The 26,309-nt window shown below is 39.2% G+C and overlaps 1 protein-coding gene across 5 annotated transcripts in view; it reads left to right on the top strand.

Moving 5' to 3' along the window:
* The window catches only part of FAAH2 (fatty acid amide hydrolase 2), a 273,619-nt gene that overhangs the window by 52,735 nt on the left and 194,575 nt on the right, over positions 1-26,309 (top strand). For 3 of the 5 annotated variants that reach the window (XM_030934084.1, XM_030934082.1, XM_030934086.1), the window contains exons 4-6: positions 4,004-4,213; positions 10,276-10,395; positions 22,605-22,631. In XM_030934084.1, the coding sequence (XP_030789944.1) occupies positions 4,004-4,213; positions 10,276-10,395; positions 22,605-22,631 (357 nt within the window). The remainder of the gene's footprint in view (positions 1-4,003; positions 4,214-10,275; positions 10,396-22,604; positions 22,632-26,309) is intronic. The other 2 variants (XM_030934085.1, XM_030934083.1) reach the window with 1 other exon arrangement.

Genomic DNA, 26,309 nt, shown 5'->3' with positions numbered 1-26,309 from the left:
GCAATCCCACTACTGGGTATATACCCAAAAGTTTATATATCATTCTACTATAAAGCCACATGCACACATATGTTTCTTGTGGCACTGTTCATAAAAGCAGACTTGGAACCAACCCAAATGGCAATCAGTGATGGACTGGATAAAGAAAATGTGGCATGTATACACCGTGCAATACTATATAGCCATAAAAAAGGATGAGATCATGTCCTTTGCAGGGACATGGATGAAGCTGGAAACCATCATTCTTAGCAAACTAACACAAATCGGAAAACACTGCATGTTGTCACTCACAAGTGGAAGTTGAGTAATGAGAACACATGGACACAGGGATGGGACCATCACACACTAGGGCCTGTTGGGGGTTCGGGACCTAGGGGAAGGACAGCATTAGGAGAAATACCTAATGTAGATGATGTGTTGATGGGTGCAGCAAACCACCATTGCACATTTATACCTATGTAACAAACCTGCACGTTCTGCATATGTATCCCAGAACTTATAGTATAATAATAATAATAATGATAATAAATTCCAATTGAAACCTCTCCTTTTATTCTGGTTTCCATTTGCTTGGTAGATTTTTCTCAATTTTTAAAATTTTGAGCCTATGGATGTCGTTGCATATAACATGGGTGTGTTGAAGATAGCATACCAATGAGTCTCGCTTCTTTATCTGGCTTGCCACTCTGTGCCTTTTAATTGGGGCATTTAACCTGTTTACATTCAGGGTTAGTATCGATATGTGTGGATTTGTTGCTGTCATCATGTTGTTACTTGGTTATTATGCAGATCTGTTTGTGTTATTGCTTGTTAGTGTCAACAGTCTGTGTATTTGTGTGTTTTTGTAGTGGTTTGTAATTACCTATTATTTCCACATTTAGTGCTTCTTCCAGGAGCTCTTATAAGGCACATCTGGTGGCAACAAATTTTCTTAGCATTTGCTTGCCTGAAAAGGATCTTATTTCTCTTTTGTTTATGAAGCTTAGTTTGGCTGGATATGAAACTCCAGGTTGCATTTTTTGTTTTTAAAGAATATTCGATATAGGTCCCCAATCTCTTCTTCCATGTAGGATTTTTGCTGAGAGGTCTGTTGTTAGTTTATTGGGCTTCCTTTTATAAGTGACCTACCCTTTCTCTCTAGCCTTTAACATTTTTTTCTTTCATTTCAGCTGCGGCGAATCTGATGATTATGTGTCTTGGGGATGACCTTCTCATGAAGCATTTTGTGTGCGTTCTCACTATTTTCTGAATTTGAATGTTGACCTCTCTATCTAGGTTGGAGAACTTGCCCCTTGGTGGTATCCTGAAATATATTTTCTAATTTGCCTTTTTTCTCTTTTTCTTTTTCTGGAATGTCAATGAGTTCTAGATTTGGTCTCTTTATGTTATTCCATAATTCATGGAGGTTTTGTTCATTAAAAAATTCTTTTTTCTATTTAATTGTTTTACTATTTTATTTTAAAAAGCCAATCTTCACGCTTCAATATTCTTTTCTGAGCTTGGGTATTCTGCTGCTAATGCTTGTGATTTCATTATGAAATTTTTGTAGTGTGTTTTTCTGCTCTATCAGGTTTTTTTTTTTTTTTCTATATTGACTATTTTGTCTTTCAGCTCCCGTATGTTTTTATTGTGAATTCTACCTTCTTTAGATTGGGTTTTAATATTTTCTGGGATCTCAATGATCTTTCTTTCTATCTATATTCTGAATTTTATTTATCTCATTTCAGCCATCTCAGCCTGGTTAAGAATGCTTGCTTGAGAATTAGTGTGGTTGTTTGGAGGAAAGGAAACACTGGTTTTTTGAATTGTCAGAGTTGTTGCTATTTTTGTTGGTCTGTTGTTTCTTCAATATTTAAAGTTGTTTTTTGGATGAGTTTTTTTTTTTTTTCTTTTATTCTACTTGATGACCTTGGGTGATTTGATTGTGGTACAAGGTGGGTTCAGTTGCCTGGCTTCATTCCTGGAATATTTAAGGTGGCCAAGACTCAGCTCAGTACTCCTGGATTGCATGCTCTAACTCTGGGGGACTGGTATCACGTCCCCACTTTCTTCTCTGACTTTTCAAGGTTAGGAACCTTCTGGGAGGGCTGAGGTGCTCCTGGACCACTATAAGGGGCAAAGTGCTGCCAGATCACTGGTCACAATACTTCAATGGATAGTGCCAGCCAAAGCACTTCATAGGGCTGTAGCAGCAGTATCTGCCCTTATTCTTTTTTTTTTTTTTTTGAGACAGAGTCCCGCTCAATCGCCCAGGCTGGAGTGCAGTGGTACGATCTCGGCTCACTGCAAGCTCCGCCTCTCAGATTCATGCCATTCTCCTGCCTCAGCCTCCCGAGTAGCTGGGACTACAGGCGCCCGCCGCCACACTCGGCTATTTTTTTTTTTTTTTTTTGCATTTTTAGTAGAGATGGAGTTTCACCATGTTAGCCAGGGTGGTCTCAATCTCCTGACCTCATGATCCGCCGACTTCGGCCTCCTAAAGTGCTGGGATTACAGGCGTGAGCCACCGCTCCTGGCCTTTTCTGCCCTTATTCTTATGTGCCAATTGCAACTCTCACTGCAGTATGTATGGGTTTATGTTCGTCAGCCGCAGCACGGGGCTAGCAGGTGCCAGGGTGCTGACCTTTGTGAGAGCATTCGCAGCAATTGCCAGTATTGACAGCATTGCCTTTTGTGGGCCAGTGGCTGGCCGTCATGCAGGTGTTTGCAGTAGTTGGTTGCATTGACAGCACGACTAGGGGCATAGGGCTTCCCGGCAGCAACTGTGCATACATTCACACTGGTGGCAGTGTTATCATGGGGTTAAGGTGCTCTGGTTGGCACAGGTCTGTGTGGGCCCTCTATGCATGTTCCTGCAGGTGGCGGTGGCTACTCAGGGTGCGGGTGGGTCCATTTTTCCTATGCCTAGTTTCTGCTGGCAGCTGTTTCAGCACAGGAAGGGGGTACTGGTGGGGTCAGTGCTGGCATGCCTTCTGTTTGCCAATGATCTGACAACAATGGTGGTGCAGTGGGGGGAAGAGGTAGGGTGCACTCATGCCAGGAGTAGTGGCATGGAAGGGTGCACACAATTATGTGTGCTGGTAGAGAAGGGAAGACAAGATCCACCCCCCGCCCCCACACACACACGAGTACCAGTAAAACAATGTTGGAGGTCGTCATGGGCGAGTGCATGTAGGCGAAGTGGCACAGGGGAGGCTGCCGTAGTGGGAGGATATGGGCTAGCTGAGCTTGTCCTCTGGGGCAGCTCTGTTCTAAGACTTTGCAGGTCAGGTGCTGTCCACCAGCACAGGAACTGTGATGCAGGACCCCAGGAGGTACTTAGGGGCTGCACTGCAAGCAGGCATGGCCATACTGGGGCCCTGGGAGAATCCAGCAGAATGAGGGGTGCTCAGATTGGACTGGCCCTGTCTCATGGGCAAAACCACCCTGCAGAGTTCAGGTCTGACAGTTCCCCTAGGGCTTAAGTCTCCTGTGGGAGGCAGTCGAGCCTAGGGGCATGAGCAACCCTGTTGTGCTCCTCCAGATGTTCTGGCATCAAGTCTTCCAGCTCTGCTCCAGCTTGAATTCTGTCCCTACCACTTCTCTGAGCACCTCTCCCTGCTAATCCAAGTGTCCGTGGTGGTCAAGGGTATTTTTCCTGCTATGATTCTAGAGGCCCATGTTGAAAGTGGGTTGCTCCTTGACTGTTCAACTCACCTTTTCCCCAGGTGTTGCTGGGAGCCAGGAGCAAGTCCCAGTGAACAGTAGCCCTGTGCAGGGTTCCCAACTTCCTCCCCATTCAGCCCAGCATCTGTGTCTTCCCTCCATCCACCCTCAATGCCTTCTCTCTGAAGATCTGCTAGGATTGTGTCTTCCCAATGCCCCAACCAGTCTTCCCAATGCCCCAACCCTTTGTGGGAGATGTTCCTTCTGGCTACATCTAGTTGGCCATCTTGCCCCTCAGGAGAAAACAATTATTTTTTATTTAATAACTTTTAAACATTCTTTTCTGTGGCTCTTTCAGGAATGCCCAATTCTTCTGGACTCATGAACCGCCGTAATGCCATTTCCAAAACAGATGCCACTGTGGTGGCATTACTGAAGGAAGCTGGTGCCATTCCCCTTGGCATAACCAACTGTAGTGAGTTGTGTATGTGGTATGAATCCAGTAACAAGATCTATGGCCGATCAAACAACCCATATGATTTACAACATATTGTAGGTGGAAGTTCCGGTGAGTTGGACATTTTAGTAGGGCATCAAGAGCTGTGTGAGCAATAATAATTATGAATTGTATTAATAAACGTGATACAGTATAGCATCTCTAACCTATAAGAATGGATGCAAAAACCCAGGATATGTGTGTGTTGATGGAGAAGAAATGGGAGTCATGTGAGAGCCTTGGTTAACTCTGATATTTTGAAGATAGATAGAGGAGAAGTAGCCAGCAAAGGGAATTGAGAACGAACTACAAGTGATGTAGATAGGAAACATCATAAAGTGTATAGAGACTAGAAAAAAAAGTGTATGGAGACTAGAATTGACAAGACTTTTATTAAGCCTGAATGGATGCATACGTGGGTTAGCAAAATATGATGTTTAAACTTGTGGGTGCTAAAGCTACACAGACATTTGAGACTTCTTTTATTATATGACCTTAGTCACATGAAGTAGGTGCTCATTAAGTCAGTTTCCTTTGCTTGTAAGATGGCCATGTTAAAGAAATCAGACTTGTAAGGTTACTGTGATGATTAAAAATTTAAGTGTGACTTCAGGTTTCCAGTCTAGCATATATGGGGTTTAGAAGTTTTTACTCCAATTCACACAATAAGAACAAAAGCTAAACAAACTAAAAATTAACAACCATTATTATATTTATCAATATGCCGAGGTAATGGGAAAACCACTCTTCCCAAAATTGAATGAAAGACAGGCAGATACAAAGAATCGAAACTTGCTAGAACAGAAGCCTAGGAGCAGAAAATTTCAGGGGAACCAGCACAGCAGTAGAAAAACCTAAACTATAATTGATCACTTGCTGGAGGTTCATTTTGAAAAAGTTTAAGAGTCAAAATGCATGTGGTGGTTGGGTGGGGGGATCTTGGGGGCCTCACACAATTTCAAAAGTTTTACCTTCAGGAGCCCTACTGTGTTCCCAAGTGAAGATCGGAGAGAAATCTTCTCTTGCTTCTTGCACAGGGAAGGAAAAAGTAGCCCTTTTGAAATACTACTTCCAAAGCCTACTGTTTCTCTAACAAGGAATTTCCTCAGAGAAGCTATTTTTATCAGAACCTAACTTAGTAACATTTTACAAGAAACTAATGGACTTGACCTAGGGGAAAGAAAATATCCAACTCCAGTCCTCTCTAGGTTTCCTGTGCTACTGAAGGAGTCAAAGCAGAATAAAATTGGGAAGCATGTGTTAGGGTCACAGAGCAGGGGCACATGCTAACTAAATGACTGAGACCTAATCATATGATTATAAAATACTTCCTCTCCTTGCCTCCACACACCTTATCACTACACCAATAGGAATTTTCTATAATGGGGGTTCTATATACACCAGAAGAACTGTATACATCATAGGTGTTATTTAAGAAGTCTCTAGGGAAACTCAAAGACAACAGAGGAGGTGGAAACAATGGCACCAGTTGCAAATTTTACACCTGATACCTATGGCTACAGCAGACAGTAAACACAGACTAACCCCTAGCCAGGGAAACATAAAACCTCACATTAAAGGCCAAATACCCCCAGTTCTTTTATCTCAGTACATCATGTTTGGCTTTCAACAAAACAATTATAAGGCATACTAAAAGACAAAATCACAGTTTGAAAAGACAAAGCAAGCATCAAGATTAGCAATATGGCAGAGATATTGAGATTATCAGACTGAGAACTGAAACCATTTGTGATTAATATGTTAAGGGCCATAATGGAAAAAAATGGTCAACATGCAAGCACAGATCTGTAATGTAAGAAGACACATGGGAACTTCAAGAATCAAAAGCAAATGCTAGAAATAAAAAAATTATAACAGAAATGAAGAACATCTTTGATGGGCTCATCAATATGTTGTACACAAAATAGGAAACCTTCAGTGATATGGAAGATCTGTCGACAAGAACTTCCAAAACTGAAAGTAAAGAGGAAGAAAAAGAATGAAAAAGACAGAACAGACTATCTAATAACTGTGTGATTGCAAATGCATATAATACACATATATAATTGGAACACTAGGAAGAGAAGAAAGAGATTTTAAGAAACAACAATAAATATTTGAAAAAAACTACACCTAGCCTACTGTTTCATCTTTAGAAGATAAAAGAGAAAGAAAAAAATATTTAAAGAAGAAGGAAAAACATACCTTATCTATACAGGAGCAAAGATAGAATTATATTGGTATTTTCTTCAGAAACCATGCAAACAATAAGAGATGGGCATCCACTTTGAGAGGCCAAGGCAGGTGGATCACTTGAGGTTAGGAGCTCGATACCAGCTTGGCCAACATGTTGAATCCCCATCTCTACTAAAAATACAAAAATTAGCCAGGCCTGGCAGCAGGCACCTGTAATACCAGCTACTCGGGAGGCTGGGGCAGGAGAATTGCTTGAACTCGGGAGGTGGAGGTTGCAGTGAGCCGAGATCATGCCACTGCACGCCAGCCTGGGTGACAGAAGGAGATTCCATCACACACACACACACACACACACACACACACACACGGGAGTCAAATATTTAAACCATCGTAAGAACCATCAACTTAAAATTCTGTCTAGCAGATCTATTCTTCAGAAATGAAAAAGAAATAAAGATGCTCTGATACAAAGAAATATTGACAGAATTTATTGCTAGTAGAGCAATAGAGCAAGAATGTTAAAAGATGTTCTTCAGAGAGAGAGAGAAAAAAAAAAAAGAATACAGGCCAAAAACCTGAATTCATTAAAAAAAATAAATAAAATAAAAAGAAAAGAAAATTATTAGAGAAAGATTGAACAAAGGTAAAATAAAGTATTTTTAAATTATTGATTGATCTAACATGTAATTGTTCAAAATGATAATGCCAAAAATGTATTGGGTGATTATAGCTTGTGTATGAGTGAAATGAATGGCAACAATGTTTTATGGGATGGGATAAAGGAATTGGGAATGTTCCTTTATAAGATAACTACACTACTTGGGAGGTGGCAGAGTATCATTTGAAGGAGACTTGAGTTAGTTCTAAATGTATATTGCAAACTCAAGGGCAAATATTAAAGTAAAAAAAAATTATACTTTAAGTGGCAAGAGAAGAGAATAAATGGAAACATACAATTTAGTCAGTTAAAATCAGAGACTTAGCATCCCACACAGTAATAGTGGGAGAACTTAACACCCCACTGAAAATATTAGACAGACATTGAGACAGATAATTAACAAAGATAATCAAGACTTGAACTTAGCTCTGGATCAAGTGGACCTGATAGATATCTACAGAACTCTCCACCCCCAAACAATAGAAAACACATTTTTTTCATCATCACATAGCACTTACTCTAAAATTTATCACATAATTTGAAGTAAAACATTCCTCATTAAATGCAAAAGAACTGAAATCATAACAGTCTCTCAGATTACAGCACAATCAAATTAGAACTCAAGATTAAGAAATTCACCCCAAACCAAACCACACAACTACGTGGAAATCGAACAACCTGCTCCGGAATGACTTGTGGGTAAATAATGAAATTAACAAAGAAATCAAGAAGTTCTTTGAAACTAATGAGAACAAAGACACAGTATATCCAAATCTGGGCCACAGCTAAAGCACTGTTGAGAGAGAAATTTATAGCACTAAATCCCCACATCAAAAAGCTAGAAAGGTCTGAAACTGACAACCTAACATCACAACTAAAAGAAGTAGAGAAGCGAGAGCAAACAAATCCCAAAGCTAGGAGAAGACAAGAAATAACCAAGATTAGAGCAGAACTGAAGGAGATAGAGACACAAAAAATCCTTCAAAAATCCATGAATCCAGGAGCTGTTCTTTTGAAAATAAATAAATAAATAAATAAATAAATAAATAAATAAATAAATAAAATAGACCACTAGCTAGACTAATAAAGAAGAAAAGAGAGAAGAATTAGATAGACAAAATCAGAATGATAAGGGGTTATTACCACTGACCCCACAGAAATACAAGCAACCGTCAGAGATCACTATATACACCTGTATGGGCAAAACTAGAAAATTTAGAAGAAATGGAAAAAAATTCCTGGATGCATACACCTTCCCAAGACTGAACCAAGAAACAATTGAATCTCTAAATAGAACGATAATGAGTTATAAAATTGAGGCAGTAATAAAGAGCCTACCAACAACAACAACCTTTTGAAGGTTTTGAACGTTTCAGATGAAAACACCAAAAGCAACTGCAACAAAAGCAAAAATTGACCAGTGGAATCTAGTTAACTAACAAGCCTCTGCACAGCAAAAGAAACTATCATCAGAGTGAACAGTCAACGTACAGAATGGGAGATAATTTTTGCAATCTATCCATCTGATAGAGGTCTAATATCCAGTGTACAAGGAACTTAAACAAATTTACAAGAAGAAAAAAAAAACATTAAAAAGTGGGCAAAGGACATGACCAGAGACGTCTCAAAAGAAAAACATTCATGCAGTCAACAAACATATTAAAAATAGTTCAACATCACTGATCATTAGAGAAATACCCATCAAAACCACAATGAGATACCATCTCATGCCAGTCAGAATGGCAATTATTAAAAAGGCAAGGAACAACAGATGCTAGCTAGCTTGCAGAGAAAAAGGAATACTTTCACACAGTTGGTAGGAATGTAAATTAGTTCAACCTTTGTGGAAGACAGTGTAGCAACTCCTCAAAAATCTAGCAGAAATACCATTTGACACAGCAATCCCATTACTGGTTGTGTTAGTCAGGGTTCTCTAGAGGGACAGAATAGGATAGATTTATACATGAAGGGGAGTTTATTAAAGAGTATTGGCTCACAGGATCACAAGGTGAACTCCCACAATAGGCCATCTGTAAGCTGAGGAGCAAGGAAGCCAATCTCAGTCCCCAAACCTCAAAAGTAGGAAAGCTGACAATGCAGCCTTCAATCTGTGGCCAAAGGCCCAAGAGTCCCTGGCAAACCATTTGTGTGAGTCCAAGCATCCAAAAGCTGAAGAACTTGGAGTCTGATGTTTGAGGACAGGAAGTATGCAGCATGGAAGAAAGATGAATGTTGGAAGACACAGCAACTCTGCTCTTTCCAATTTCTACCTGCTTTATTCTAGTCATGCTGGTTAGATGGTGCCTGTTGTGATTGGGGTGGGCCTGCCTCTCCCAGTCCACTGACTCAAATGCTAATCTCCTTTGCAACACTCTCACAGACACACCCAGGAATAATACTTTGCATTTTTCGATTCAATCAAGTTGCCACTCAGTATTAACCATCAAACTGGGTATATACCCAAAGGAATATAAAGCAGTTTATTATAAAGATACATGCACACATATGTTCATTGCAGCACTATTCACAATAGCAAAGACATGGAATCAACCCAAATGCCCATCAATGATAGATTGAATAAATAAAATGTGGTACATATATACCATAGAATGCTGTTCAGCCATGAAAAGGAACAATATCATGTCCTTTGCAGGAACATGCATGGAGCCGGAAGCCATTATTCTCAGTAAACGAATGCAGGGATAGAAAACTAAACACAGCATGTTCTCACTTATAAGTGGGAGCTGAATGATTAGAACACACAGACACATGGTAGGGAACAACACACAATTGGGCCTGTTGGAGGATGTTGGGGGAAAGGAAAGCATCAAGAATAATAATTAATGGGTACTGGGCTTAATACCTAGGTGATGTGTTGATCTGTGGTGCCAACCACCATGGCACACATATACCTATGTAGCAAACCTGTACATCCTGCACATGAACCCCAGAACTTAAAAGTTGATGGGAAAAAAAATAAGAGCTCTTTTCTATATGGGAGAATTAAGAAAAAACAGAAACACAAACACAGACCCAGGGGAGAAATATCCTCAGGGAAGACCTTATCAGTAATTACTTTAAAATGTAAATGGTTTAATATACTCAAATAACATAGATGAGTAGAATAGATTAAAATTATGATCTAAATATATGCTGTGAGCAAAAGACTCACTTTGGATCTATAGACACAAAAAGGTTGAAAGTGAAAAGATGGAAAAAGATATTCTATGCAAATAGTATATTAGATTATTTATTTGCAAGTATTTTGTGTTTCCTTTAGGTGGTGAGGGCTGCACACTGGCAGCTGCCTGCTCAGTGATTGGTGTGGGCTCTGATATTGGTGGTAGCATTCGAATGCCTGCTTTCTTCAATGGTATATTTGGACACAAGCCTTCTCCAGGTAATGTTAATATGATTGGGGGGGGGGTTCTACTTTTATAATTCAGAGAAATTCAGAAATTTTGTTCCTAGCAGGATTATCTTGCTTATCAGGGTGATTATTATATATTTCTCAATGTTCTTAAATAAAACTAAGTACTGTTTATTGAGCACCAACTCTGGGATTGGCGCACAAAATTGTGCAAGTGTCTCCTATAACTAATTTCGTTTAATACTTATAGTAGTTTTTTTTTTTTCCAGAAAGATATCCCCAGTTCACAAATGACAAATTCAAAGCTCAGAAAGATTAAATAAACCTGCACCAAATTAAATAGTTAAACAAGTAAATCATAGTGCTAGGATCCAAACCTACTTGGATTATAGGAGGCTGTTTTCTATTCACTGTACTAAAATGACTTATCAGGTAAATTTGATTTTCCCTCATTTAAAGGGTAAAACAACACAATTTCAGAAACAGTGGAAAGAAAACGTAAAATTCTGTCACCTAGAAACTCCAGTTATTGACATTTACTGTTTTTTCAATGAATTCAAGGAGTGTTTATTTTGTATTATTTGTGGTTGTAAGAATGTCAAAGCAGAGTCCCTTCATTCAAGGAACTTAAAATCTTCTAGACTTACAAAAAGTGATTTAAAGGTAATATAAGGTCGTCTAATAAATAGAATTGTGGTATAGTAAAGCAGAATATTTTGAAATTTAAATTAATCATAAAAACATGCTAAGAATAAATCTCATTTGGTCATGGATTTTAGGAATCAGCATTATAATAATGGTCCATATACACCATGGAATACTAAGTAGCCATGGAAAAGAACAAGATAATTTCCTTTGCAGGAACATAGATGGAGCTGGAGGCCATTATCCTTAGCAAACTAACACAGGAACAGAAAACCAAATGTGGCGTATTTTCACTCATAAGTGGGAGCTAAATGATGAGAACATGTGAACACATAGAGGGGAACAACAAACACTGGGGACCTTTCAGAGGACAGAGGGTGGGAAGATGGATAGGATCAGGAAAAATAACTAATGGATACTAGGCTTAATACCTGGGTGATGAAATAATTTGTAGAACAAACCCCCATGACACAAGTTTACCTATGTAACAAACCTGCACATCCTGCACATGTACCCCTAAACTTAAAAGTTAAAAAGAAAGATAAATCCTGGCTCTTCGTGACTTTAAAGAATTATGCACAAAAAGAGTACTGAAAATTGGCCTGCTAGGAGTTGACCTATTTTTTATCCCTTCCATATTTTATTCTAGGTTCAGGGGGTACATATGCAGGCTTATTAAATGGGTAAATTGTGTGTCCATGTGGTTTAGTGTACAAATGATTTCATCATTCAGGTAGTGAGCACAGTCCCTGATAGGTAGTTTTTTGATCCGTGCTCTCCTCCCATCCTCCACCTTTAAGTAGGCTCTGGTTTCTATTGTTTTCTTCTTTCTGTCCATGTGTACTCAAGGTTTAGTTCCACTTACAAGTGAGAAGATGCGGTAGTTAGTTTTCTGTTCCTGTGTTAATTAGCTTAGGATAATGGCCTCCAACTGCATTCATATTGTTGCAAAGGAATATTTTATTCCATTTTATGCCTGCATAGTATTTCATGGTGTAAATGTACTTCATATTCTTTATTCAATCCACTCTTTTTTTTTTAAATTTATTTATTTATTTATTTTTATTATATTTTAAGTTCTAGGGTACATGTGCATAACGTGCGGGTTTGTTACATACGTATACTTGCGCCATGTTGGTGTGCTGCACCCATCAACTTGTCAGCACCCATCAATTCATCATTTATATCATGTATAACTCCCCAATGCAATCCCTCCCCCCTCCCCCCTCCCCATGATAGGCCCCAGTGTGTGATGTTCCCCTTCCCGAGTCCAAGTGATCTCATTGTTCAGTTCCCACCTATGAGTGAGAACATGTGGTGTTTGGTTTTCTGTTCTTGTGATAGTTTGCTAAGAATGATGGTTTCCAGCTGCATCCATGTCCCTACAAAGGATGCAAACTCATCCTTTTTTATGGCTGCATAGTATTCCATGGTGTATATGTGCCACATTTTCTTAATCCAGTCTGTCACAGATGGACATTTGGGTTGGTTCCAAGTCTTTGCTATTGTGAATAGTGCCGCAATAAACATAGGTGTACATGTGTCTTTGTAGTAGAATAATTTATAATCCTTTGGGTATATACCCAGTAGTGGGATGGCTGGATCATATGGTACATCTAGTTCTAGATCCTTGAGGAATTGCCATACTGTTTTCCGTAACGGTTGAACTAGTTTACAATCCCACCAAGAGTGTAAAAGTGTTCCTATTTCTCCACATCCTCTCCAACACCTGTTGTTTCCTGATTTTTAATGTCAATCCACTCTTGATGGGAAGCTGGATTGATTCCATGTCTCTGCTATTGTGAATACTGCTGTGATAAACATATAAGTTCATGTGTCCTTTTGGTAGAACAATTAATTTTCCTTGGAGTAAATATCTGGTAATGGGATTACTGGTTTAAATGGCAGTTCTAAGTTATTCGAGATATCTCCAAACTCCTTTCCAAAGGGCTGAACTAATTTACATTCTTACCAACAGTATATAAGCATTCTCTTTTCTCTGCAGTCTCATCAGCATCAGTTATTTTTCAATTTTTTCAATGATTGCCATTCTGACTTGTGTGATACGGTATCTCGTTGTGGTCTTCATATGCATTTCTCTGATGATTAGTAATATTGAGCATTTTTATAGGTTTGTTGGCTGCTTCTACATCTTCTTTTGAGAAGTGCCTGTTCATGTCATTTGATCACTCTTTAATTGATTATTTACTTTTTGCTGGTTGATTTCTTTAAGTGTCTTATAGATTCTGGATATTAGACTTACGTCGGATGCATGGTTTCCAAATATTTTCTCCCATTCTGTAGACTGTATGTTTACTCTTTTGATAATTTCTTTTGCTATGCTCTAGCTCTTTAGCTTAATTATGTCCCACTTGTCAAATTTTCTTTGAAATTGCTTTTGGAGACTTAGCCATAAATTCTTTGCTAATCCAGTGATGAGAAGGGTATCTCCTAGGCTTTCTTCTAGTCTTTTCATAGGTTGGGATCTCATGTTTAAATCTTTAATTTATATTTCGTTAATTTTTGCATAAGGTGAAATGTAGGGATCCAGTTATATTTTTCTGCATATGACTGGCCAGTTATCCCAGCACCATTTATTGCATAGGAAGTCCTGTTCCCCTTGCTTTTGTAAATTCTTTGTCTAAGATCAGATCGCTGTAGGTTAGTAGCTTTATTTCTGGGATCTCTATTCTGTTCCATCGGTCTATGTATCTGTTTTTATACCAGTTTCATGCTATTTTGATTACATTAGTCGTATAATACAGTTTTAAGTTGGGTAAAGTGATTTATTTGCCTTTCTTTTTCCTTAGGATCCCATTGGCTACTCAAATGTTTTATTGGTTCCATATGAGCTTTAGAATAGCTTTTTAAAAAAAAATTCCTGGGGGGCGGAGCAAGATGGCCGAATAGGAACAGCTCCAGTCTCCAACTCCCAGCGTGAGCGAAACAGAAGACCGGTGATTTCTGCATTTTCAACTGAGGTACTGGGGTCATCTCACTAGGGAGTGCCAGACAATCGGTGCTGGTCAGCTGCTGCAGCCTGACCAGCGAGAGCTGAAGCAGGGCGAGGCATCGCCTCACCTGGAAGTGCAAGGGGGAAGGGAATCTGTTTTCCTAGCAAGGGGAACTGAGACACACAACACCTGGAAAATCGGGTAACTCCCACTCAAATACTGCGCTTTAAGCAGACAGGCACACCAGGAGAATATATCCCACACCTGACCGGGAGGGTCCCACGCGCACAGAGCCTCCCTCACTGCTAACACAGCAGTCTGCGGCGATCTATCCGCAAGGCAGCAGCGAGGCTGGGGGAGGGGCGCCCGCCATTGCTGAGGCTTAAGTAGGTAAACAAAGCCGCTGGGAAGCTCGAACTGGATGGAGCTCACAGCAGCTCAAGGAAGCCTGCCTGTCTCTGTAGTCTCCACCTCTGGGGACAGCGCACAGCTGAAGACCAACAGGGGAAGCAGCGGGGGCCGGTGCAGACGGGAACAACTCTGTCTGACAGATTTGGGGAGAGCCGTGGATCTCCCAACGCAGAGGTTGAGATCTGAAAATGGACAGCCTGCCTGCTCAGGTGGGTCCCTGACCCCTGAGTAGCCTAGCTGGGAGACATCCCCCACTAGGGGCAATCTGACACCCCACACCTCACAGGGTGGAGTACACCCCTGAGAGGAAACTTCCAAAGGAAGAATTAGACAGGTACACTCGCTGTTCAGAAATATTCTATCTTCGGCAACCTCTGCTGCTGATACCCAGGCAAACAGGGTCTGGAGTGGACCTCAAGCAATCTCCAACAGACCAACAGACAGTCCTTCTGACTGTCAGAAGGAAAACTATCAAACAGGAAGGACACCTATACCAAAACCCAATCAGTATGTCACCATCATCAAAGACCAGAGACAGATAAAACCACAAAGATGGGGAAGAAGCAGGGCAGAAAAGCTGGAAATTCAAAAAATAAGAGCGCATCTCCCCCTGCAAAGGAGCGCAGCCCATCGCCAGCAACGGATGGAAGCTGGTCAGAGAATGACTTTGACGAGATGAGAGAAGAAGGCTTCAGTCCATCAAACTTCTCAGATCTAAAGGAGGAATTACGTACCCAGCGCAAAGAAACCAAAAATCTTCAAAAAAGAGTGGAAGAATTGACAGCTAGACTAATTAATGCAGAGAAGATCATAAATGAATTGACAGAGATGAAAACCATGACACGAGAAATACGTAACAACTGCACAAGCTTCAGTAACCGACTCGATCAACTGGAAGAAAGAGTATCAGCGATTGAGGATCAAATGAATGAAATGAAGCGAAAAGAGAAACCAAAAGAAAAAAGAAGAAAAAGAAATGAACAAAGCCTGCAAGAAGTATGGGATTATTTAAAAAGACCAAATCTACGTCTGACTGGGGTGCCTGAAAGTGAGGGGGAAAATGGAACCAAGTGGGAAAACACTCTTCAGGATATCATCCAGGAGAACTTCCCCAACCTAGTAGGGCAGGCCAACATTCAAATTCAGGAAATACAGAGAATGCCACAAAGAGACTCCTCCAGAAGAGCAACTCCAAGACACATAATTGCCAGATTCACCAAAGTTGAAATGAAGGAAAAAATCTTAAGGGCAGCCAGAGAGAAAGGTCGGGTTACCCACAAAGGGAAGCCCATCAGACTAACAGCAGATCTCTCGGCAGAAACTCTACAAGCCAGAAGAGAGTGGGGGCCAATATTCAACGTTCTTAAAGAAAAGAATTTTAAACCCAGAATTTCATATCCAGCCAAACTAAGTTTCATTAGTGAAGGAGAAATAAAATCCTTTACAGATAAGCAAATGCTTAGAGATTTTCTCACCACCAGGCCTGCCTTACAAGAGACCCTGAAGGAAGCCCTAAACATGGAAAGGAACAACCGGTACCAGCCATTGCAAAACATGCCAAAATGTAAAGACCATCAAGGCTAGGACGAAACTGGATCAACTAACGAGCAACATAACCAGTTAATATCATAATGACAGGATCAAGTTCACACATAACAATATTAACCTTAAATGTAAATGGACTACATGCTCCAAATAAAAGACACAGACTGGCAAACTGGATAAAGAGTCAAGACCCATCAGTCTGCTGTATTCAGGAGACCCATCTCACATGCAGAGACATACATAGGCTCCAAATAAAGGGATGGAGGAAGATCTACCAAGCAAATGGAGAACAAAAAAAAAGCAGGGGTTGCAATCCCAGTCTCTGATAAAACAGACTTTAAACTATGAAAGATAAAAAGATACAAAGAAGGCCATTACATAATGGTAAAGGGATCAATTCAACAGGAAGAACTAATGCTCCTAAATATATATGCACCCAATACAGGAGCACCCAGATTCATAAAGCAAGTCCTTAGAGACTTACAAGGAGACTTAGACTCCCATACAATAATAATGGGAGACTTCAACACTCCACTGTCAACATTAGACAGATCAACGAGACAGAAAGTTAACAAGGACATCCAGGAATTGAACTCATCTCTGCACCAAGCGGACCTAATAGACATCAATAGAACTCTCCACCCCAAATCAACAGAATATACATTCTTTTCAGCAGCACATCACACTTTTTCCAAAATTGACCACATAATTGGAAGTAAAGCACTCCTCAGCAAATGTAAAAGAACAGAAATTATAACAAAATCTCTCTCAGACCACAGTGCAATCAAACTAGAACTCAGGACTGAGAAACTCAATCAAAACCGCTCAACTACATGGAAACTGAACAACCTACTCCTGAATGACTACTGGGTACATAACGAAATGAAAGCGGAAATAAAGATGTTCTTTGAAACCAATGAGAACAAAGATACAACATACCAGAATCTCTGGGACACATTTAAAGCAGTGTGTAGAGGGAAATTTATAGCACTAAATGCCCACAAGAGAAAGCAGGAAAGATCTAAAATTGACACTCTAACATCACAATTAAAAGAACTAGAGTGGCAAGAGGAAACACATTCAAAAGCTAGCAGAAGGCAAGAAATAACTAAGATCAGAGCAGAACTGAAGGAGATAGAGACACAAAAAACCCTCCAAAAAATCAATGAATCCAGGAGTTGGTTTTTTGAAAAGATCAACAAAATTGACAGACCACTAGCAAGACTAATAATGAAGAAAAGAGAGAGGAATCAAATAGACGCAATAAAAAATGATAAAGGGGATATCACCACCGACCCCACAGAAATACAAACAACCATCAGAGAATACTATAAACGCCTCTACGCAAATCAACTAGAAAATCTAGAAGAAATGGATAATTTCCTGGACACTTACACTCTCCCAAGACTAAACCAGGAAGAAGTTGAATCCCTGAATAGACCAATAGCAGGCTCTGAAATTGAGGCAACAATTAATAGCCTACCCACCACAAAAAGTCCAGGACCAGATGGATTCACAGCTGAATTCTACCAGAGGTACAAGGAGGGGCTGGTACCATTCCTTCTGAAACTATTCCAATCAATAGAAAAAGAGGGAATCCTCCCTAACTCATTTTATGAGGCCAACATCATCCTGATACCAAAGCCTGGCAGAGACACAACAAAAAAAGAGAATTTTAGACCAATATCCCTGATGAACATTGATGCAAAAATCCTCAATGAAATACTGGCAAACCGGATTCAGCAGCACATCAAAAAGCTTATCCACCATGATCAAGTGGGCTTCATCCCGGGGATGCAAGGCTGGTTCAACATTCGCAAATCAATAAACGTAATCCAGCATACAAACAGAACCAAAGACAAGAACCACATGATTATCTCAATAGATGCAGAAAAGGCTTTTGACAAAATTCAACAGCCCTTCATGCTAAAAACGCTCAATAAATTCGGTATTGATGGAACGTACCTCAAATAATAAGAGCTATTTATGACCAACCCACAGCTAATATCATTCTGAATAGGCAAAAACTGGAAATATTCCCTTTGAAAACTGGCACCAGACAGGGATGCCCTCTCACCACTCCTATTCAACATAGTGTTGGAATTTCTGGCTGGGGCAATCAGGCAAGAGAAAGAAATCAAGGGTATCCAGTTAGGAAAGGAAGAAGTCAAATTGTCCCTGTTTGCAGATGACATGATTGTATATTTAGAAAACCCCATTGTCTCAGCCCAAAATCTCCTTAAGCTGATAAGCAACTTCAGCAAAGTCTCAGGATACAAAATTAATGTTCAAAAATCACAAGTATTCTTATACACCAGTAACAGACAAGCAGAGAGCCAAATCAGGAATGAACTTCCATTCACAATTGCTTCAAAGAGAATAAAATACCTAGGAATCCAGCTTACAAGGGATGTAAAGGACCTCTTCAAGGAGAACTAAAAACCATTGCTCAGTGAAATCAAAGAGGACACAAACAAATGGAAGAACATACCATGCTCGTGGATAGGAATAATCAATATTGTGATAATGGCCATACTGCCCAAGGTTATTTATAGATTCAATGCCATCCCCATCAAGCTACCAATGAGTTTCTTCACAGAATAGGAGAAAACTGCTTTAAAGTTCATATGGAACCACAAAAGAGCCCTCATTGCCAAGACAATCCTAAGTCAAAAGGACAAAGCTGGAGGCGTCACGCTACCTGACTTCAAACTATACTACAAGGCTACAGTAACCAAAACAGCATGGTACTGGTACCAAAACAGAGCTATAGACCAATGGAACAGAACAGAGTCCTCAAAAATAATACCACACATCTACAGCCATCTGATCTTTGACAAACCTGAGAGAAACAAGAAATGGGGAAAGGATTCCCTATATAATAAATGGTACTGAGAAAATTGGCTAGCCATAAGTAGAAAGCTGAAACTGGATCCTTTCCTTACCCCTTATATGAAGATTAATTCAAGATGGATTAGAGACTTAAATGTTAGACCTAATTCCATAAAGACCCTAGAAGAAAATCTAGGTAGTACCATTCAGGACATAGGCATGGGCAAGGACTTCATGTCTGAAACACCAAAAGCAACGGCAGCAAAAGCAAAAATTGACAAATGGGATCTAATTAAACTAAAGAGCTTTTGCACAGCAAAAGAAACTACCATCAGAGTGAACAGGCAACCTACAGAATGGGAGAAAATTTTTGCAACCTACTCATCTGACAAAGGGTTAATATCGAGAATCTACAAAGAACTCAAACAAATATACAAGAAAAAAACAAACAACCCCATCAAAAAGTGGGCAAAGGATATGAACAGACATTTCTCAGAAGAAGACATTCATACAGCCAACAGACACATGAAAAAATGCTCATCATCACTCGCCATCAGAGAAATGCAAATCAAAACCACAGTGAGATACCATCTCACACCAGTTAGAATGGCAATCATTAAGAAGTCAGGAAACAACAGGTGTTGGAGAGGATGTGGAGAAATAGGAACGCTTTTACACTGTTGGTGGGATTGTAAACTAGTTCAACCATTATGGAAAACAGTATGGCAATTCCTCAAGGATCTAGAACTAGATGTACCATATGACCCAGCCATCCCACTATTGGGTATATACCCAAAGGATTATAAATTATTCTACTACAAAGACACATGTACGCGTATGTTTATTGCGGCACTATTCACAATAGCAAAGACTTGGAATCAACCCACATGTCCATCTGTGACAGACTGGATTAAGAAAATGTGGCACATATACACCATGGAACACTATGCAGCCATAAAAAAGGATGAGTTTGCGTCCTTTGTAGGGACATGGATGCAGCTGGAAACCATCATTCTTAGCAAACTATCACAAGAAGAGAAAACCAAACACCCCATGTTCTCACTCATAGGTGGGAACTCAACAATGAGATCACCTGGACTCGGGAAGGGGATCATCACACACTGGGGCCTATCATGGGGAGGGGGGAGGAGTGAGGGATTGCATTGGGGAGTTATACATGATATAAATGATGAATTGATGGGTGCTGACGAGTTGGTGGGTGCAGCACACCAACATGGCATAAGTATACATATGTAACCAACCTGCACGTTATGCACATGTACCCTAGAACTTAAAGTATAATAATAAAAAAAATAAAAAATAAAAAAAGACTTTCCAAAGGAAAAAAAAAAAAAAAACAAAGAAGAAAAAATGTTAACATAAAAAAATAATAATAATAAAAAATAATAATAAGGTAGTACCCAAAAGAAAAAATAAAAAAAATTCCATGAAAAATAACAATATTTCGATAGAGGTAACATTGAATATGTAAATTACTTCGGAAATTATGGCAACTTTAATGATATTGATTTTTCCAATCCATGATAATGCAATATTTTTCTGTTTGTTTCATCTCTAATAATTTTTCAGCAGTATTTTGTTGTTCTTTTTGTAAAGATGTTTCACCTCTTTGGTTAGTGGTATTTCTAGATATTGTAGTTTTGGTGTGGCTATTGCAAATAGGATTGCATTTTTTATTTGGCTCACCAAGAATATTACTGTGGTGTAGAAATGCTACCGATTTCTATACATGAATTTTGTATCCTGAAACTCTACTAAAGTCATTTATCAATTCCGGGAGCCTTTTGGGACAGTCTTTTTGAATCATATTGTCAGCTGAGAGAGAGATTGACTTTGTCTTTTTCCTATTTGAATGTCCTTTATTTCTTTCTCATGCCTAAATGCTCCGGCTGGGACTTCCAGTATTATGTTGAATAGGAGTGATGAGACTGGACACCTTTGTCTTATTGCAGGTCTCAAGGGGAATTATTCTGTCTTTTGCCCATTCAATATGATGTTGGCTGTGGGTTTGTCATAATTAGCTCTTTTTATTTTGATGTATGCTCTTTTGATGACTAGCCTTATAGGGTTTTTATCATGAAGGAATGTTGGATTTTATTGAAGTCTCTTTCTGAATCTATTGAGATGATTATATCTTTTTTGTTTTAAATTCTGTGTATGTGGTAAATCACTTTTTAAAAAATTTGCTTATGTTGAATTAACATTGTATTCCAGGAGTAAAGCTTACTCAACTGTTGTGAATTAACATTTTGATGTGCTGCTGAAATAAGTTTGCTAGTATTTTGTTGAAATTTTTTCTGTCTGTATTCATCAGTCCTGAATTTTGTTGTTGTTCTTGTTGTGTCTCTGCCAGATTTTGGCATCAGGATGATGCTTGATTTCTAGAATGAGTTAAGGAGCATCCTCTCCTCAATTTTCTTTTTTTTTTTTTTTTTTTTTTTTTTTTTTTTTTTTTTTTTTGAGACGGAGTCTGTCTCTGTCGCCCAGGTTGGAGTGCAGTGGCACGATCTCAGCTCACTGCAACCTCCAGCTCTCGAGTTCATGCCATTCTCCTGCCTCAGCCTCCTGAGTAGCTGGAACAACCGGCGCCCACCACCATGCCCAGCTAATTTTTTTGTATTTTTAGTAGAGACGGGGTTTCACCATGTTAGCTAGGATAGTCTCCATCTCCCGACCTCGTGATCCGCCCACCTCAGCCTCCCAAAGTGCTGGGATTACAGGCGTGAGCCACCGTGCCCGGCCTCAATTTTTTTTTGGGGGGGGGGGCGTGCAATAGTTTCAGTAGTATTGGTACCAGGTTTTCCTCTTTCTTTTCTTTCTCTTTCTTTCTTTTCTTTTTCTTTCTTTATTCTATTCTTTCTTTTCTTTTCTTTCTTTCTTTCTCTACTACTTTCTCTCTTTTCTCTTTTAATAACTTTGTTTATTTATTTTCTTCTTTTCTTTCAAGGACTTCTATCTCTCATATTTATTCTTCTCTCTCTCTTCTTTTCTTTATCTTTTCTTTCCTTCTGTCCTTCCTTCCTTTCTTTTTCTTTATTCTTTATTCTTTCTTCTTCTTTCTTCTTTCTTTCTTTTTCTTTCTTTCTTTCTTTATACTTTCTTTTCTTTTTAGTCTTTATTTTCTTTCTTTCTGTTGATTTTTTTCTTTTCTTTCTTTCTTTCTTCTTTCTTTCTTTTCTCTTCTCTCCTCTCTCTTCTCTCTCTTTTCTTTCTTTCTTTCTTCTTTCTTTCTTTCTTTCTTTCTTGCACTTCTGATAAACTTCAGCTCTGAATTCATCTGGTCGATGGCTTTTTTGCATTGGTAGGTTTTTTTAAATTATTGAATTAATTTCAAAGCTTATTTGTCTTTTCAAGGTTTCTCTTTTTTCCTGGTTCAATCTTCAGAGGTTGTGTGTTTTAAGAAATGTATCCATTTTATCTAGATTTTCTAATTTTGTGTCCATAGATTTTCTAATTTTGTGTCCATAGAGGTGTTCATAATAACCACTGAGGATCTTTTGTATTTCTGTAGGATCAGTTGTAATTTCATCTTTGTCATTTCTGATTGCATTTATTTGGACTTATTTTTTTTTCTTTGTGAATCTAGCCAGCAGTCTATCTTCTTTATTCTTTCAAAAAAGAAACTCTTGGTTAAATTGATATTTTGTATGAACTTTTGCATGCCAATTTCATTTGTTCTACCCAATTATAGTTATATATTTTCTACTGCAAGCTTTGAGTTTGGATTGTAATTTACTTTCTAGTTCCTTTGGGTGTGATCAGATCATTAATTTTAAATCTTTCTCACTTTCTGATTCAGGCTTTTAACATTTTAAACTTTACTCTTAACAGTGCATTACCTGAATCACAAAGATTTTGGTAAGTTATTTTTTATTTTCATTAACTTATAATAATCTTTTGACATATGCCGTAATTTCGTCGTTAACCCAAAAGTTATTCAGGAAGACATTATTTAATTTCCACGTATTTGTGAATTTTTGAAATATTTTATTTATGTTGGTTTCTATATTTTTTTGTACTCTGATCTAAGAGTGTGTTTGGTATAATTTAATTTTTTTTTAATTTATTGAGACTTGCTGTATGACCAAACTTGTGGTCAATCTTAGAATATGTTCCATGTGTGGATGAGAGAAATGTATATTCCATGATTGTTGGGTGGACTATTTTGCAGATGTCTATTAGGTACAATTGGTCAAATGTTAACGTTATATCCTTCATTTCTTTGTTAGTTTTCTGCCTCAAAGATCTGTCTAAGGCTGTCAGTGGGGTTTTGAAATCTCCAACTATTATTGTGTAGCTAAATTTTTTTCTTAGGTCAAAAAGAACTTGTTTTGTGAATTTGAGTGCTACAAATTGGGTACATGTATATATAAGATAATTCAGTCTACTTGGTAAATTGAATCCTCTATCATTATATAATGCCCTTCTTTGTCTTTCCTGATTGTTGTTGGTTTAAAATCTGTCTTATCTTATAAAAAGATAGCAACTCCTGCTTTTCTTGTTTGCTATTTGCATGGTAAGTTTTTCTCCATCTCTTTACTTTGAGCCTTTCGGTGTTGTTACATGTGAGAGAAATTCCTTGAAGACAGCAGATGGTTGCCTTTTTAGTTTGGCGTTTAGACCATTTACACTTAGGGTTAGTATTGATGGATGAGATTTTGATTCTGTACTCATGTTGTTAGCTAGTTGTTTTATAGTATTCATTGCGTAATTGCTTTATATCATCTGTGGGCTGTTTGCTTGAATTGTTTGTGGTAGCAGGTATCATTCTTTCGTTTCTATGTTTGGTACTCCTTTAAGGACCCTTTTTAAGGTTGGTCTGGTGATCACACATTTCATCTGGGAAGGACTTTATTTTTTGTTTATGAAGCTTAGTTTGCCAGGACATGAAATTCTTAGTTGGAATTTCTTTTCTTTGAGGATGCTGAAAATACACTCCTGTGTCTTCTGCCTTTAAAGGTTTCTGCTGAGAGGTGTGCTGCTATCCTGATGGAGTTCTCTTTCAAAGTGACATGACCTTTTTCCTTAGCTGCCTTTAAGGGTTTTACTTTTGCCATTAAGCTTGGTGAATCTGATGGCTCCATTCCTTGTGGATAGTCATCTTGTATAGTACCTAGCCAGAGTTCTGTGTATTTCTTTGATTTGCCTGTCAAACTCTCCAACAAGATTAGGAAAATTTTTATGGACTATGTTTTCAAATATATTTTCCAAGTTAATTATTCTCTTTCCTCTCTCAGGCATGCCACTGATGCATAGATTTTGTTGCTTTATATAATCCCATATTTCTTGGAGGTTTTGTATATTGTTCTTATTTGTTTTTCTTTATTTTTGTCTGACTGAGTTGATTTGAAAAACTAGTCTTTGAGCTCTAAGAATCTTTCCTCAGCTTGGTCTATTCTGCTCTCAATACTTCCTACTGTATTATGAACTTTTTGTAGTGAAATGTTTAATTCCAGGAGCTCTGTTTGGTTCTTTCTTTACATGGCTATTTCATCTCTCAGCTCTTAGATCATTTTAATGAATTCCCTGGATTCCTGGGATTGGGTTTCAACTTTTTCCTGAATCTCGATGAGTTTTCTTTCCATTCAGATAATGAGTTCTGTATCTGTCAAAAAGGCTAGTTTGTTCATTTGGAGGTAAGGGGATGTTCTGTGTGTGTTTTGTTTTTGTTTTTGTTTTTGTTTGCATTTTCATAATTCTTGCACTTATTCGTTCTCCTCTGAGGGGGCTGGTGTTCCTTTAACTGTGTTGAAACCTGATTATAGTCAGTTGACTTTAATTCTGTGTGCTTTCAGAAGACCAGGGCTCTTTTCAGGATCTTTATTAGTGACTGGATTTTTGCCTTGGATTTCTCAGGCACTGTATACTGGCAAAAAAAAATTTTGATGTTTTGATTTAGGCTGTAATCTGGTAAATAGAATGTAAGGTTAATGACTGGTAGATAGGCCCTTACTCAACAACTTGACTCTTTTGCATTTCTGAATGTTCATAGTTGTTATCTGTGGTTGGTTGGAGAGAAATGACCTCATTGGGTCTGATTCTAGGCCTTGGTGGAACATCCTCTGATCACTAGTGTAGTGCCTACATTTCCTATTTTAGGTGCTCCAGGCTGCAGAGGTCACAGCTGGCAGGCAGGCCATACCCTTCCCAGATTGGACCTGCAGAGGGAAGCATGCCCCACTGCCTCATTCACTCACAAACCCAGATGTTTTACTCTTTTCAGTGTTCTGAAAGTAAGGGCTCCTCCCCTGCTTAGTCACTACCAAAGGTGGAATTTCTTGTCTGGCTTAGAGCATCATGTGGGGGTGGTCATATGACCTGCTGTCTGGTTGTTTTCTGAGAGAAAGAAAGCTGTGCTCATCCACAGCATTCAATCAGTGGTAGGACTGCTGGAAGTCCAGGCGGTGCTATGCTGGAAGCCCAAGCCAGTGAGTCTTGCCTGGATAGGAGTATCAGGGGTGGGGAGAGTCACAATGAATACTATCCAAGTATTTCCCAAGGGAACACAGATCTGTGTCCACTGGCAGATTTCAGGCAGTGGCGAGGCTGCTGTGTTTGAGGTGCAAGCTAGCAAGTCCTGCCTGGCTAGGAGCAGCAGGGGTGGGTGTAGTTACCTGGTTCACCATCTTGATGTTTCCTGAAGGAGTACAGAGCTGTGTCCACCCACAGAGTTCAGACTGGGGTGGGGCTATTGTGCTGGAAGCCCAAGACAACAAGTTCCATCTTGCCAGGAGCAGTGGGAGTGGGAGCATTCACCCAGTTTACTGTCTAGGTATTTTCTGAGGGAACACAGTGATGTGCCTTCCCACAGATTTAAGCCAGGGTCAAGGATACTATGCTAGAAGCAGGAGCTGAACCTTGTCTGGCAAGGAGGAGTGGAGCAGTCTTACTGCTTTCTGGCACTTTGATGGAAGCCTCTGCCTCTGTTATGGCAGCTGGTGCTGGGCTGATTAGGGATTCAAGGCATGTGGGGCTCCACATGATCTTGAGTAGTGCTTCTGCAAAAACTCCCCGTGGCTCTCTGTATCAGTTTAGATGCCAAGGGGGCGGGATCAGGAACGTTCTCTTACTCCCAGGATAGTGCAAGTCTCTGTGGGAAGTATAGATCCCTCAAAGGCTCTTACTCTCTCACCCTTTCACAGTGTAAGGGAGCTCCTTCTGGCTGTGAGTCAAACCCAGGTGTGTGCAGTGCCCCAGGTTTACTCTTCTCTGTCCTCTTTGTGTCCCCTTGATCCTTTGATGGTTCTTGAAATGGTTTCTTATAAGATTTACTTGAAGAGTCAATTTTTACTCACCATTTGTTTTCTCTTCAAGAGAGCAGCACACTCTTACTGCTTATAGTCAGCCACCCTGAACCTATACATTTGCATGTAGTCTTTCTGAAGTATAATAAGGTTTTTTGACTTTATTGTAGATACTTCATGAAATTCCTGTAACTTGAGTCACAGAGTCCTCTGAGTACTAGCAGGCTTCCATGTGCCTCTTTGCTCATCTGCAACAGCCATGCTCTTAAGTTTTTTTTTCAAGATGACTGAC

Source organism: Rhinopithecus roxellana, chromosome 7, assembly GCF_007565055.1.
Source record: "Rhinopithecus roxellana isolate Shanxi Qingling chromosome 7, ASM756505v1, whole genome shotgun sequence".
Taxonomy (NCBI): Eukaryota; Metazoa; Chordata; class Mammalia; order Primates; family Cercopithecidae; genus Rhinopithecus; species Rhinopithecus roxellana.
The sequence above is the reverse complement of the archived record's forward strand: the minus strand, read 5'-3'. Positions and strand labels throughout refer to the sequence as shown.